The sequence below is a fragment of the Hipposideros armiger genome, unplaced genomic scaffold (assembly GCF_001890085.2).
Source record: "Hipposideros armiger isolate ML-2016 unplaced genomic scaffold, ASM189008v1 scaffold_187, whole genome shotgun sequence".
Taxonomy (NCBI): Eukaryota; Metazoa; Chordata; class Mammalia; order Chiroptera; family Hipposideridae; genus Hipposideros; species Hipposideros armiger.
Window position 1 is genome coordinate 2,445,822 of NW_017731537.1, and position 15,166 is coordinate 2,460,987.

Sequence of the window (15,166 nt, forward strand, 5' to 3'; positions counted from 1 at the left end):
ACAGAGGAGCAGAGAGATGGGGCCTGCTTCCCTGACGAGCCACCCAGCACCCAGGTGCCCTGCCTCTGGGCTTCTTTAGCAAGAGAGAGTAATCCATGTTTTTAAGGCACTCTTATTTTGGGGTTGACCGTGAGATGGAGCAGAGCTTAGTCCTAACTAATCCAATGAGTAACATAAAACATTTTAAAATAAAAACATAGAGGGCTGGCCGAGTGGCTCAGTTGGTTAAGAGCTCGCTCAAGAGTTTGAGCTCTGAGCAATAGCGGTTCGATGCCTAGCCCGAGCTGAGCAGCCGCTGAGCTGCCAACAGGTGGCAGGATGGCTCAGCTTAAAAATAAATAAATAAATAAATAAAAAATAAAAACATAGAAATAGGTATAACAGACAGCATGAGATATACCAAAACATGGTACTTGGAGCTATACCCTCAGACCACTCAGCCAAGGCTGTTTGTTCTCTTGCACAATTACTGATTCTCTGGTGGAAAAGAATCTGTCAAACATTAATTGGCATCAGGTCAGAAATTGGTTATTAAAATCCTTGTTCTTACCCCTGACCAGGATTATTATTAATGAAGTCTGACTCCAGAAAATAACTCAGAGTTACCGTTATCTGAACAGCAAGCAGGCCTTCCCCGGCATCTCTGGCATCAATGGCAAACTCCACAGGCAGACTGGCAGGCACACCATAGGAACTGAGGCCAGGGCCACTGGCGGTCACTTTGCTGGCATCATATGTGGGAAGCACCTTGACCTTAAAGGGACTTGAAAGACACACATATCCCCCCCGGTCAGTATGGATTCACGTCAATCCTACTATACCTGACCTCTCTTACACAAAGAAACTGGGATTGCAATGGGGATTTCTACGGCAGATAAAATGATGCATTTAGTCAATGTCTTAAGTCTGAAATTTACAGTTGTGAGGCAGTAACTATCATACAACAGACTGGCTTCTCCTGACTGTATTCCAGGGGATACAAACTAATTCCAAAATTAGTTTGGGAAACATGAGGTTAACACATTTAACCTAGTTTTATTATGCTACAACAATAGTCACCAAAATGGGAAGAGAATATTAGAACTTCAGCTTTACTATTTTATCTCATCCTCTTATTTTCCATTTTTTAGTATGCTAATAGTAAAGTAATATATAAATGTAATTTATAAATATTTCCACATAGAGGTACGTAGCTAGAGCTCTTTATGTAAAATATGTATATTATGAGTATGGGTAAAACTTTTGAATCTTCAATAGGATTTAAAAAACCTTTGCAGGCTGTTCTGAGAGATGAAGAGCTTGCATAATATTTTTTGTATTAGTATGCATGAGGAACAAGGTTTCTACCCCACACTCCCTAGGAATGCTACTGTCAACCAAATCCTCAAGTAAAGAAATAAAAATCTTTGCCCTAATCAGAAAACAACTTGCTGGGTCAACAGAAAGAAGACTTTGATAAACTAATATATTCCTTGTTTTTTTCCAAAGATTCCCAGCTCCTTAGTTTCAGCTCGTCTTTAAGTTAATAATGGCTGAAAGGCATAAGGTGGGGTGGGGGGCAAGACAGCAAGAGCCATAGACATCAAGGCTGGTATGTTGTGATACCCGTGCTGAACATGCAGGTTCTCAGTGACACTTGCTGATTGGATGAATGAGTAGATGGGTGGATGGATGGATGAGTGGGACACCAGCGCAATGCTGGTGAACCCTGCAGAGCGGTGGGTTTGAGTCTGGTTTGGACCCCTTCCCTAAGTGTCAGGAGCTTACCTACGAGGGATCTCTTCATCAGCATATTTAACAGAGACCATGTAAGGCCCTTCCTGGGATGGCGTGTAGGTCACTGTGTGTGTGCCGTCCCCATTGTCCACCACATTCACCGGCTCCACCAGGCCTGAGGGCAGAGATGAAAGTTCTGAGGAACTATCTGGACTCCCTTACACTCCACCCTGAGCTGAGTTGAAAAAGAATCACATTCATCCCCAAGAGCTATTGGTTTCCACTGATGAGTAACACAAAGGCAAGCAGGCCATAATCAGAGGCCTAAGAAATCACAGGAGACAGGATCCCCAATTCATGGTTGCAGACATGACCCCAAGAGACACCTTTAGCTTGTTACTGGCTGAAATACACTCAGTCTGCCCTAGAGTATAATTAAGGAGACTGCCCACACTTGTTCCTGCAGAGCGTTTGGTGAAGATGCATGCTGCAGACATGATAAATCCTTTCAAGATGGTTAGGCATGCTTGAGATGTGGCAAATTTTACTCTACAGCTGAAATAGGGCCAAAGAGTCCAGAACCCTGAACAGCAAAATTAACCAATATGCTCGCCAGTCGAGACTTGTGGCCACCTTTGAGCAAAGATCACAGGTGCCAGCAAGCTGGGTGTAGATGCAGGGCAGGTGAGGGTGCCAATCTCATGGGGTGAGGGGACCATCAATGTGATGCCTGCAGGGGATGGTTAGAGATTATGTTAAAGCATAATCAAGGCATGCATTGTGTTGGTAGATTCTAGATCCCAGTTCCAAACACAAGCGTCAAGGATGGGTCAACGGCAGGGTAGGTTAACCAAAGCAAAACATACTCATTAAGCAAAGCAGAGGAGGCAGGTACAAGGCAATTTCAGGCATGAGGCCAGCAAGAGGCATTCAGGTTACATAAATCAAAGCAGCAGCCAATAGGAAAATGCAAACCTGTCTCCATAAAGTCACCCTTCGGGTCACCTTTAAAGAACTCTGAAATGGCTTTCAAGGGGCTGCGCCATGACTGGGAATCTGTCTCATCAGCTAAAATTAAAAGGCTGTTACTGAAGGATCCACCATAATAGAGGTACATAGCGAAGTAAAGCACCTCTCTCTCTCTCTCTCTCTCTCTCTCTCACACACACACACACACACCTTGAAGCTCAGTAATTCTGTAGAATCAGATTCCAGCCCCATAACCTCATTTCCCACAAACCACTTCTATCCTGAGTTTTAAGGGGGCATAGCCTCCTGCTGAACTAACTCCATCAAAGAGAAAGTTCCTCTTCAGAAAAGGAAGTGCCAGTCTGCTCCTTCTGTGAAGCCAAGATCACTAGGGATAAATCCAGATAATTTAAGAAATTCAGCGGAGAATGGCACATTTTAAATGCTGGAAGAGGAAATGTGGTCACACCAAAAAAAAAAAAAAGTGAATTTTAATGCACTTTAGGGCTTTGTCTCAAATTGGCCTGCTCACCTTACCAAACCCTAATTCCAGGCTTTCAAAAGGGTGGCCCAAATTGTCAACAAAGCCCATCCTCGAAGAGACCTTCTCTTTCCAGGAAGTTGGAACAATGACAAAGCCATGTGCCATGTGAGCAGAGTATCTGTCATATCCAGAAAGTGTGGATATGTTCCACGTGAGCACCAAGGCCTCTCAAACAGAAGTATCACCTCCGAACCCACCACCCACCCAAATCCAGACCAACCCCGGTCACCTCACAAATGCCAAAACATGTAATGAAGCAGCTGCACAATTATTATACGTGAGAGCCCAAACACTGTCTGCTTCATTTCATTACTTTAAGAAAATGAAATTAAATCCATATTATTAAATGGAGGAAAAGACAGACCACAAGAGGAATAACAGGTCTGTCTGCCTTTTAAGCAGGAACTTCTGCTGTTTAGCTAGAATATGGAGCAATAAAGTAATTTATGAAATTTAATTTTAAGTTCATGACCAAACTCAAAAGCCAGGTCATGGCTGTCTCTGCCTTAGGCAGGTTAATGTCAGCAGGAAGGCAGGATGAACACTCACCTCGTGGGCCCAGGACCCTCACTTCCAGCGGGGCCAGGCCAGCCTTGCTGCTGTCCACTGTAAAGGACTGCAAGACACGGGCTCGGACACCTGAGCCCAGCCCAGGGCCAGCAATCTTGACCTTGCTGGGGTCCACGACATCCTTCACAGGAACCCTGAAGGGGCTGCCTGAAAAAGAAAGCACAGGATTCTGAGCTTCCATTGGAAGTTGTCTGAACTTAGCATGAGAGGAGCCAAGAACCAACAAGATAACTTTAAGTCCAAGATGGCAGGTATCAAGCATGCTATGTCACTCCCATGTTCTACGCCCCAGGCAGACATCATCAATCAATCAGCCCTTCTTCCTGATGCAGTGGATTCAGTGGTCTAAGCAGCCACCACCAACACACCACCACAGGAAACCAATATGCCATTGAGGGTAAGACAGGATACCTTGTTAAAAATAACCCCACTATGGATTGTAATAGATAAGCATGATATGGGGGTGGGAGGGCAGTGGATGGGGGGTGGGGGGTTGTTACTTTGTGAGGGTGAAAAGGGTAACTATTGCATTGTTCTGTACACCTGAAACTAACAATAAATAATTTAAATAAATAAATAAATAAAAATAACCCCACTATGGGTTTTGTACCGGGCCAGGAAAAACTGGGCTAATGTTTAACCAACCGGAATGCCCATGCAAGCAAATTAGAAGCTAGTAGGTTGCTGAATGTTTCACAGCAGCACCTTACAAGTTACCTTAGCTATGAAGTCTGACACTGAGATAATCAACCAATACTTTACTAAATGACTCTGCCTAGAAAAATTCTGGCACCCAGGAGAAGCTGGCATTAGGCTCTGGGAAGCAACAGGGAGTCTGAAACATAAAAAGGCAATATCTACATCTGATGGGAAAACCACAAATGGGCCTCTCTCTGTTATTATGCTCAAAGATGGCCATTTGCTTCAAGCTCCCAGGTCAGCCAAACTCTCACCCCCTTCTACAAAGTGGAATTCCAAAGCTGATGGCATCCACTAGACTTTCCCAGCAAAGTCAAAATAGCTTTGTTGCCTCCACAAGCAGGAGATGCTCATCTCCACTGCCACCTGCCTGGCTGGAGCCACCAGGTCATCTCTCTGACGATGCCTCTTACCCATTTCCCGAGCTCTCCTCTCCTATCCCATGAACAGCAGAGTTGCAAAACTGAAAGGTACCCATGGCTCCGTATCCTGTCACCAAGCCCTGCTCTCTTTCTAGGGGTTACCACAAATTTTGGTCACATAAGGCCTAGACAGGAAGCTTTTGAGGGCAGGAGCTTTGATTATCTGGTCCAGTGCTGAACTCCCCTTGATTGCTGATTACAGTAACTTAAAAATCTATATTCAAAGAGCTGCAAGGACATGTTTGGGGAGAAATATCACTTTAAATGAATTCAGGCTTAAAGGAACATCTGAGTAGAATTATGTTGAGCTTGAATGACAATGCCTTCTGATCAATGTGAGAGAAAGAATGAGGATGAGGATGTGTGCACAGTTGTACATGATAAGGGAAAAGAACAGACAGAATCAGGAAAGCATGTGGCCAGAGGACACTCAGCTTCCTGGAAATAGATCCAGAAACCTGAAAATAGGACCCTCAGCCTGCCCCTTCCCCTCCGTCTCATTCTGGCATATGGCCTTCAGCGCAAAAACAGCACTGACCCATCTGAGACTCCTCCTGCTCTGGGGGCCTCGGGATGGGGCTCTGCCCTCTTTCTCTCCACACCTGAGACAAGGCATAAGCTTGTTGGGAGAAGTCCTGGAGTCCTTGGGCTTGCGTCCACATCACACCACACACTCACCTATCCTTCTAGATGTGTGTTGCGTGGCAACGGTTTTATTAAACAAAGAGAATGAGAGCCTATGGAAATTCCCCAGCTGGAACAGTAAAGTTGGAGAGACCTTCACTAATTTAGTCATATATTTCTTTATTGTTTGAATCATTTATAGCAGTGGGTAACTAGGGGTGATTCTGCCCCCTACAAAATCACCCCTAGTTGAGACATTTGGCAATACCTGGAGACATTTTCGGTTGTCACAAAATGGGCCACTAAATACCCTACAGTGGGCAGGGCAGCCCCTACAACAAAAAATTATCCCAAATATCAAGTGCTGAGAATGACAAACCCTGTTTTACAGTAAGTATATATACTATAGCATTACATAGGACAGAAATTAATAAATAAGAATTAGAGTTTGTGTGTCTTTATCAGCTACCAGGAATGTCACTGAAAATCAGAAAACAAGACACGTATAAGATGAATTGAACCAACCATAAAATAAAGTGGAAGTTTTCAACTGTGTAAAAAAACAGCCTTCCTTTAAATTAAGAACTATGTTCTCCAACACATGAACAACCATTTTGAGTCAAAACTCCGAGTCAACACTTCTCTGCCATTATTACTGGTCCTATTGGGAGCTGGGATATTCTTGGAGATGCAGCCCTAAGGAAAATTCTCCCTTCTCTGCCACTACAAATAGACTATTTTTTTTATTCAGAGAGATAAGCAAAACCAAACCTGTTTTCATGCAAAATCAACTATTCTTTGGGTTCCATTCAAAGGGATAGCTTACCAGGGATGTGGGCTCCTCCATATGTGATATTAACGTCGTAATCTCCTGGAGCAAAAGGGATATACTCAGCACTGCAGCTGCCATCTTTGTTGTCTCTGCAGTTTATCTTCGACTCTGATGGTCCCTCAACAGTTATGCCAAGCCCACCAATTCCTGCCCCTCTGGAAAGTGTGGAAAAGAAAGTGAAGTAGTACTAGTGGTTCATGGCAGCCTGCTTATTGTCAAAATTCATTTAAAATCTCTCTATAAAAATAAATAAATAAATAATAAAATCCCTCTATAAATTTCCCATTTAGCCAACCTAACTCAACTACTGTAGCACCTCTCACACAGGGAATTTCTCAGCAGTGTAATAAAGATAGCTTTGACCCCTCCTTTCCAATGTTTATCCTTCATTTGCTTTCTTATCTAATTGCATTGGCTAGGACTGCAAGTACAATTCAGGTATGTGCCTTGTGATCAATTTTAATAGGAATTCTTCTAGTATTTCACTTAAATATAAGGTTGGCTATATATAACTGCATTATCAAGTTAAGCGGCTTCCGTGTTTGCTCAGCAGTTTTATGACTCTTATCAAGCGCTTTCTGGTAGCTTTTTAAATATACTCGGTCTTTCTCTGTAATATAAGTCTCTACAGAAGAAAATGCCTCCTTATATCATAGAAAACTTGCCTCTCAAAAGTTGGGAGACCACGACAAATATTTCCACATGTTTTAGGAAACAGCCCATAAAACTTTTAAAGCAGTTAAACTACCTAAGACTACTCCTTTTAGAGACACGAGACATAAATCCTGGGGACTTGCTCACCTGGTAACCACGGTGAAAACATTGGGTTTGTTGGTAAAGGCTTCTTTCAATCCAGGTCCTTGGGCTTGAACCCGAGATGGCTGGCAGCCTTCAGTTACAGCCACTTTGAAGGGACTATTTGGGATGGGCACGTCATCATACGTCACCTCCACTACATGGAGGCCTGTTCAAAACAACAGAACAGAAGCACATTGTACAGGAGTCATCTATTTGTGGGAATTGACACTCTCCCCCAGGGTTTTATCCAGCATTCATGTCTACACGCTTTACCATGTTATTTGAAAAGAGTACATTAAAAAAACAGTAATATTGGCATGATCCAATTTTTTAAAAATACGAACTCTATTTATGCTTTCTGTTCACTTGGCATTCCCATAACCCCCACTCCCACCCACCCACTCACGCACAAGGCCTCTCCTCCAAGCAAGTATGACCAAGTCTACATTCAAGTCAGTTATCTTAAACATACTACCCATCCAGTCATTAACCAAAAGACAAAGAAAAACCCATAATATAGAATATACATGCATCTTTAAAAAAAGATTAAAATATCTATATGAGGATATTTCCAGAGATCATATATCCAGGTAATGAAGCTATATGGTGCTTTCATTTTTTGTGTGTGCTTTTATGATTTATCAAATTTTTATGATTCCTAATATTCAGGAGAGAAATTAATGTGCTAAAAAAATTGCACAAAGGATCACCATCCATGACATCACCCCATATCCTCCTATTCAGATGAGGCTTAGGCTACACTCAGCCCAACTGTCACTCAACAGGGCCAGTACGCCAGGCACTGAGTGGGCAGGTGGCTCTGTTGGGGAGTGAGGTTTTCACATTCCCTCGTCACTTCGCAAGTGCTTCTGCTAAGATAGACTGAGCACATGAGGCAGAAGTCAGCACCACTCACCGGGAGGAAATGGCCATGCACAGTTCTAAGCAAGGGTCACGTCCAAAGAGAAGTCAACTCACCTTTCTCGAAGGGTGTGTACTCCACCTGGTAGGTCCCATCGGCATTGTCTGTGACAAAGCACTCGGTGGAGGCCCCTGAGGGGTTGGCAATGTGGGCTTTGATGTGGTCGCCCCCCACCTGCGTCAGGGGCCGTGAGTCAACTGTGAAGTCGGTGGTGGCTTCACGAAACACATCTGCAGAGCAATCACACAGGCAAGAACATTACCAACACACTGGACCCACGAGCAAATCCAAGAACCAAGGCTCTTGGCACTTTAGAAAACATTAAGTGACGGCATACAGCTGGTTTCTCTGACTCTCAAAATCAGGAAATTAATGTGCACCCCTCCCCCAAAAGAAGCCCCTTTCAGGGTAGTCTCAGCCAAGTGACAATAAGACCCCTTGGACACATGGTGGGACCCAGGTGGGGATCTAGCTAGGTTGCAGCTGTTTTTTTATGAAACCCACCTTTTCCTTCTATTCCTGGCCCAAAGACTTTAACCCTGCTGGTGTCCACAGCAGGCTCCACCTTGACCCGGGCGGGGAAGTGTGGCACAAGCTCCCCACCATACTTCATGGTCAGCGTGTACATGCCAGCGGTCAGGGGCACGTAGGTCACTGCATAGGTACCGTCTTTGTTATTCTCAATACTGACTTCAGCTTTCGCTCCCGTGTCTGAGACAGCTTCCAGGCCCAGGGCTCCAGGCCCCGCTTCTGAACAGTCAACACTGACCAGCCCGGCTTCGCCCACTTTTCCGTGCTCGAGACCTGGTCCAGATGCCACGACTTTAGAGGGGTCGAATGGCATTTCAATGTCGGCTTTGAAGGGAGAACCAGGTATGTGGACCTCCTCAAAGAGAATGTTGACAAAGTATTCCCCAGGTTTTGTGGGAAGGTAAGAGACAGAGCAGGTCCCGTCACCATTATCCGAGCATTCGATTTTAGCCTCGCATGGACCTTCCACGGTTAGGCCCAAACCTCCAGTTCCAGCTCCTTTGGTGTCGATGGTGAACTCGGCAGGCTTGCCCACAAGACCTCCTTCTAGGCCAGGACCGTGGGCCTTCACCTATTTGAAAACAGAATAAAAGTCAAACTCAGCTTGACACTAGTATTGCTGTTCGGCCAGTACTGCTTTCAACACCAAGGCCTATAACTGGCACTGAATTACATCTCAATTAAGTAGGCCTTCTCCCTGGGACCTAACTTGTGTCACACACTCACCCACACCATTGAGTCACAGTCACAATGCAGTCGATGCTGCAAATGGCTAAGAAAGGGAGACATGGCTGTGAACTAATCAACACTGAAAGCCACAGCAGAGAGCCTGTGCACGGAGTGTGATTTCTCTCCCTCTTTCCTGCCATGTCCGGTTGTTCTGAACCACCAGGGCCTAGCTGGAGACCTAACATCCACCCTACAAACACAGACAGGTTTCCCGGGTTGAGTGCTTGTAGAACAACTTTCATGGACCTCACTGTTGCTCTGACTGCTACACCTCCCTCAACAAATTCTGCATAATAAAAAAGTAACTATAATGGTGGATACATGTCATTACACATCTGTCCAGACCCACAGACTGTACGGCACCAAGAGTGAACCCGAATGTTACTATGGACTTTGGGTGATAATGACATTAATGCAGGTTCATCCGTTTTAATTAACAATGTAACACTCTGCTAGGAGAGGATGATAACAGGAGCCTATGCATGCGTTGGGGCAGGGGGTATGTGGGAAATCTCTGTACCTTCCTCAGTCTAACTATGAACCTAAAACTGCTCTAAAAAATACAGTCTAATAAAATTTTAAAGCAAAAACCCTAAATTTTAAAAGAGGGAAAGGAGAGGATGAGGCTTTCATCTCTCATTCAACAAGCAAGACAGTTTTATAGGATTCATGCCATTCAGACCACTGGAAATAGTCTAGCATCCTTGATTCAGGACTACTAGGAAGAAATGTTAAGGAGAATAATCTACTTTTATATGGTATCATTACAGCATCTGTAGGATGAACTCATTCTGCGTACCAGGTGCCAGCTACAGCTTCCACATTCACACCTCTCCCCTACCCTTACGGGATTACTTTGAAGCGAGTGTTGTTATTACACTAACCATTGAAAGAACAGAACTCAGGGACGGGGAGCCCCTCACAGCCAGAGAGTGAGAAGAGAAGCAGGGGTGGGACCCAGCTGTCCACAGGACCCCGCACACCGAATTGTAGAAGAGAGAACTGCTGGTAGACATTGAGAACTGACTTGCATCACAACACGATTTTCTAAAGGTGTTTACCAGCATCAGAGAAGGACTAGGGTGCTTTATTAGACATCAGAGGACACGTTCTGGAACAAAAACAAAGCTGACCTTGGTGGGATCAGGCGGCAGTGAGGCCTCCACTGCGTAGGGGCTCCCGGGCACGGGGTGTCCATCATAGGTCACGTCTACAGCATACAGCCCCTCTTCCCGAGGGATGAACTTGGCCGTGCTGCTCTCCCGGCCCACGGCAGGTGCCACCAGACATGGCACCACCTTCCTTGAGGGGCTCAGGATCGTCACCTCCAGCTTCCCCTGGCCTCCCGCCCCCCTGGTGTCAACGGCAAACTCCTGATCCTTTCCGACTTCAACTCCTAGAAAAGGGAGATAAGCCAAACTGATGAGCTGACCCTTTTAGCAGCAAGGACTCAGAGCACAGAAATGATTCCTTGGACATGGGGGTCATATCAGCCTCCACGATAAGCAACGGCTGGTACAGAGGACAAGAAGCAAGACAGTAAAAATCATCAGCATTTTGGCCTCAGTAAGAACAATTATTATTTAATGATTATAATAATGATAGCTATCATTTACTGAATGCATTTTGTACACCAGGCCTGAGTACAGCACATATCTCCTTTAATTTTCACCACAATCCATGGGGTATTTATTAGTAACCAATGGCTTTAACACATGGAGAAACTGAGGTCCCAGAAAGGTCAGTAACTTGTCCGGGGTACATATCAAGCAGATCACAAAGCTAGGTCTCAAACCTAAATTTACTTGATTCCACAATCTGCTTTGCTGACCAGTCAGTTATAATCTGACACGGTCCTCTCTCCTTTACTTACTTTTGGTGTTAACTTTGTATCAAAACATTCCCATAAGCCAGTATTTTATTTACTAATTCTTGGCAGCAAATTTAATCCTACAGCCAAGAAGTCACAGAGCTGGTATTGAAAGGTCTTTGCAAAGCAGGGCCACAGAAAACCCATGTGTTATGTTTGACAAAAACAGGTTAAGGACTTTGAACCAAAACAAAAGCACTGGGAACACAGCCCCCCACCCCCACTCCAGGGAAATCCTGACTCTAGGGCAACACAGGGCCTGCCTAGATGAATACTGGAGGCCTCAGAGCTCCACGTGCCAAAGGCTTTTCCTAATTGGCATTGTGTTTTTCCTGGTCTGGAGAAAGGAGTGTTATGGGGACACATGAAGGGTTGGACAGTGACCGTTCAGACACTCAGAGCTGGCTGCCCCGCCAGGGACATAAGAGCCCGGTGGCAGTGAGCCCTTGCCTCAGCCCCGGAGCTGGGAGCTGTCCTCATTCACAACTCCTGCATTTGGGTCATAGGTCAATGAAGGCGCTCACCAATGGTCCTGCCGAGACCCAAAGGAACCTTTATTGGTGAAACGAGACCTTCCATGGGGGTACGCATGGAACCCTGCCTGAGCCTGAAACCAGGTGAACAAACCACTGAGGTACAGCCAGGCTGCAGTCACTTGGCAGCTAACACCAACAAGGAGATTAAAGGGCGAATGTTCTCCAAGAAGAACTGCTGATGTAAAAAGGCAGGCTGAAGACATATGGGTAGAGTAAGATAATTTTAATGCAAAATAAACACTGCCAAATGTTTCCTGCTAACACATATGTATGTGCAGATGCAGAGAGAAGGTCTGGAAGGATAGAAACTGAACCAAAAACAAAAGAAAAAAAAGAAATTGAACCCATAAATTTGGTTAACCTAGGGAGGGAAAGAGGTGACGGTTAAAGTGGAATTTACTTTTTTTTTCCCCCCCTAAATTTTATTGGGGAACAGTGTGTTTTTCCAGAACCCATCAGCTCCAAGTCAAATAGTTGTCTTCAGTCTAGCTGTGGAGGGCGCAGCTCCTTGGCCCACGTGGGAATCAAACCAACAACCTTGGTGTTATGAGCCTGCACTCTAACCACCTGAGTTAACTGGCCGCCTCTGGAATTTACTTTTAACTGCGGTGTTTTTTAGATGAAAAATTGCTTTAAAAAATGCTGATTTGGGTAAAAAAATACTTTTATAATCACCATGTTGAACTTCTAAAGCTGAGTGATAAGTACATCAGCGTTCATACTATATAACATTCTCTTTGTTTTCGTATGTTTGAAATCTTCCCTAATCATTTTTTTTAATTTAAAATAAATGAAATGGTCTTGTAGTAATAAGATACCTAACAAGCTAAAGGAGTATTAGAATAGGTGTGGGGGTGCGTTGTAATTGTGGTTTCTGAGTGCCAGGGAACTGGCTTTTGTACTTGACTCTCGACCCTCATTTGGATTCAGTGGCCAAGCAGAGCTGGCACAGTAGAAGCTCACCAGAAAGCAATGTGCCCAACTTCTTTGTAATGAAAACATTCCACTGTGATCCGACAGTTACTGAGGGGTGTTCCTGAGTTACTGTGCCAGCCTCTGAATTACGAGCTCATTTAATTTTCTCAATATTCCCTTGAGTGTTCTTAACCACCCCCACTCCTACCCCTACCCCTCCACCTTTCTTATTTCTTACAAATAAGAAAACAGGCTCGGTGAGACTGAGCGGAGGTAGGGTCACAGATCTCATGCACCGCATGGCCCTAATTCAAACACAAGTCCGTCCAACTGCCAAGTCTCTTAAGACAGAATTTGCTACTCTGCAAATTGTCTTTTGAAGGGAATCTAATGGACAGCCCCAGATGGCGGTCTTCAATGACCCGGCTCCCCTCCCTTCACACACTTACTGTTTTCCAGTCCGTTAATTTTTATCTTGCTCAGATCCAGCGGAGCAGCCACGCCCACGGTGAAAGGGCTTTTCGGGATGGGATCCCCACCATATGTAACCAGAACCTGCATGCTGCCCTGGAGTGAGAGAAACCCGAGGACACCTTTGAGTACCAACACACTGACTTGGTGTTTCAACCTCTCTTCTGGATCTTTCATGCTTCCCAGAGACACAAGGTATTGGATTTAAAAGGCATCTGACATATTTCTCGAAGCTTCTGGCCCCCTGGTAAGAATGTCAGAGAAATCAGATAAAATAAGAGCAACTAATAAGAACAGGGACAGCTTAATGAGTATACCGTGCTCTGTGCTTTTAAGCATTTCCTTGATTCAATCTCAAAAATAGTCCTAAGGGTTGGTACCCTCTGTCATCCTAATTTTTCCAGGAAAGGAAACTTCGGCTCAGAGAAGTAAAGTCACCAGCACCCAGTCCCACGCCTGGTAAGTGTGAGGGCTGGGCCTCACGCCCACAGCACCCAAACCCTTATCTTAGCAGCTTTGCCACACTACCTCCTACCCAACACACACCTAGCCCTGGCCATGCGTAAAGCATAGAGCCTGGCAGCCTCTAACTAAACAAAACTATTTTTTTTTCTATGTCCTGGGAATTGATTTCCGGCTACCAAGCCGAGAAAGAGATTTGCAGGAGTTCACTTGGAGCTGTCATAAGGCCACTGCACAGTATCTAAACTCCTGCATCTTATGCCAAAGAAAGAAAAGTTGCCAGTGTAAAAGCAAGTTGGGCCTGTGGGCTTGGCAGGCCCCCTCACTAGCAGCCCCCGTGGCACAGAGGCACAGCATGGCTACATGTGGTGCCATTCTCCTCTGGCCCATCCTGGCCCATTTGCTGCTGGCTTCCTCTTTCTACAGTCGGCCAAGTGCCCTCCCTCCAAACCAAGGCTCCATGAAAGCCCACGGCTGTCTCCCTCAATTAAGATCCCCCTCACCTCAAAGGTCTAGGCATAATATAAGAGGACATGGGAGGGAAAGAGGCAACGGGGAGGGAGAGATGAATCTTCCCAGGAATCCAGCGGCCTTGCTGGAATTCAGCCCCTGCTGAAAGCTGTCACTGATCGAGTGTTAAAAGGGTGTAGCTTTTGGCCTATGTGTATTTTCTCACATTCCTTTTGTAATAACAAAGGGGGGGTGGGGGAGGCGTGAAGCCAAGAAAAAAAATTGGTTATATCAATGAAGAATGGAGGATTGATTTTCCAGGATTTATTTGCACTGCACACAAAACCAACAGGCCTCCTGACTCCAGGGTGTAACATTTCATGGTAAAATGTACACAGATCAGGCTCAACAGAGTAGGGACTGACTTGTTACTTCAACCACTATGGCATTCCCAACATGCCAGCTCTTCCAGAGCTTCAGTTTGCCTCCAAGCCCCTAATTCCTAAGTGCTGGGTCCCGGTAAAACCTTCTCCACCACCCACTGTAAGTTCTCTGACTGCCTCTCTGGAGTACCAAAATAGAGAGGAATAAATCCTCTTTCAATTAAGCCTACCCATCCCATAAGAGAAAGTATGTTCTCATTACCTGTCATAAAACAAAACAAAACAAAACAAAAACTCAGGAAATTAACTCTAAATAACCTGACAAGGGGAATGAAGAAAGCTTAGAGATTTACACCTGTGATGGCCTGTAACATTTTAAGGTTTCCTCAGAGGCTCCAGCCAAGGAATGGACTGTGCTTTTTCCCTAGAGGCTATGAAGTGGGGAATGTCCAAGCAGTGACCACTGGCACATTTCACAGACTTCGCTGACTGCAGGACAGTTTTATTCTCTCCCCTATGTGCTTCTGAGACCTTTACCTTATCTTGCAAAACACACACACACACACACATAAGACCCTCAGAGAGCTCAGATGAGGATAGGACAGAGAGCCATCCACAGCCCCTGCCTCCAGACACCTCTGTGGTACCACAGCCACCAGCAGTAACAATATTTCAAGGGAGGGACTGCTACCCTGTGAGGCTCAGTGAGCTCATGGGGTTTCC

General features: G+C 45.1%; 1 protein-coding gene across 5 annotated transcripts in view; it reads right to left on the reverse strand.

The window, feature by feature from the left end:
• Nucleotides 1-15,166, reverse strand: part of FLNB (filamin B) — a 134,811-nt gene that overhangs the window by 32,903 nt on the left and 86,742 nt on the right. For 3 of the 5 annotated variants that reach the window (XM_019652805.1, XM_019652804.1, XM_019652809.1), the window contains exons 19-28: nucleotides 13,127-13,244; nucleotides 10,490-10,752; nucleotides 8,601-9,198; nucleotides 8,153-8,326; nucleotides 7,178-7,340; nucleotides 6,371-6,531; nucleotides 3,779-3,946; nucleotides 2,692-2,784; nucleotides 1,768-1,891; nucleotides 607-763 (exon numbers count right to left, since the gene is read on the reverse strand). In XM_019652805.1, coding sequence (XP_019508350.1) covers nucleotides 607-763; nucleotides 1,768-1,891; nucleotides 2,692-2,784; nucleotides 3,779-3,946; nucleotides 6,371-6,531; nucleotides 7,178-7,340; nucleotides 8,153-8,326; nucleotides 8,601-9,198; nucleotides 10,490-10,752; nucleotides 13,127-13,244 — 2,019 coding nt within the window. The remainder of the gene's footprint in view (nucleotides 1-606; nucleotides 764-1,767; nucleotides 1,892-2,691; nucleotides 2,785-3,778; nucleotides 3,947-6,370; nucleotides 6,532-7,177; nucleotides 7,341-8,152; nucleotides 8,327-8,600; nucleotides 9,199-10,489; nucleotides 10,753-13,126; nucleotides 13,245-15,166) is intronic. The other 2 variants (XM_019652807.1, XM_019652806.1) reach the window with 1 other exon arrangement.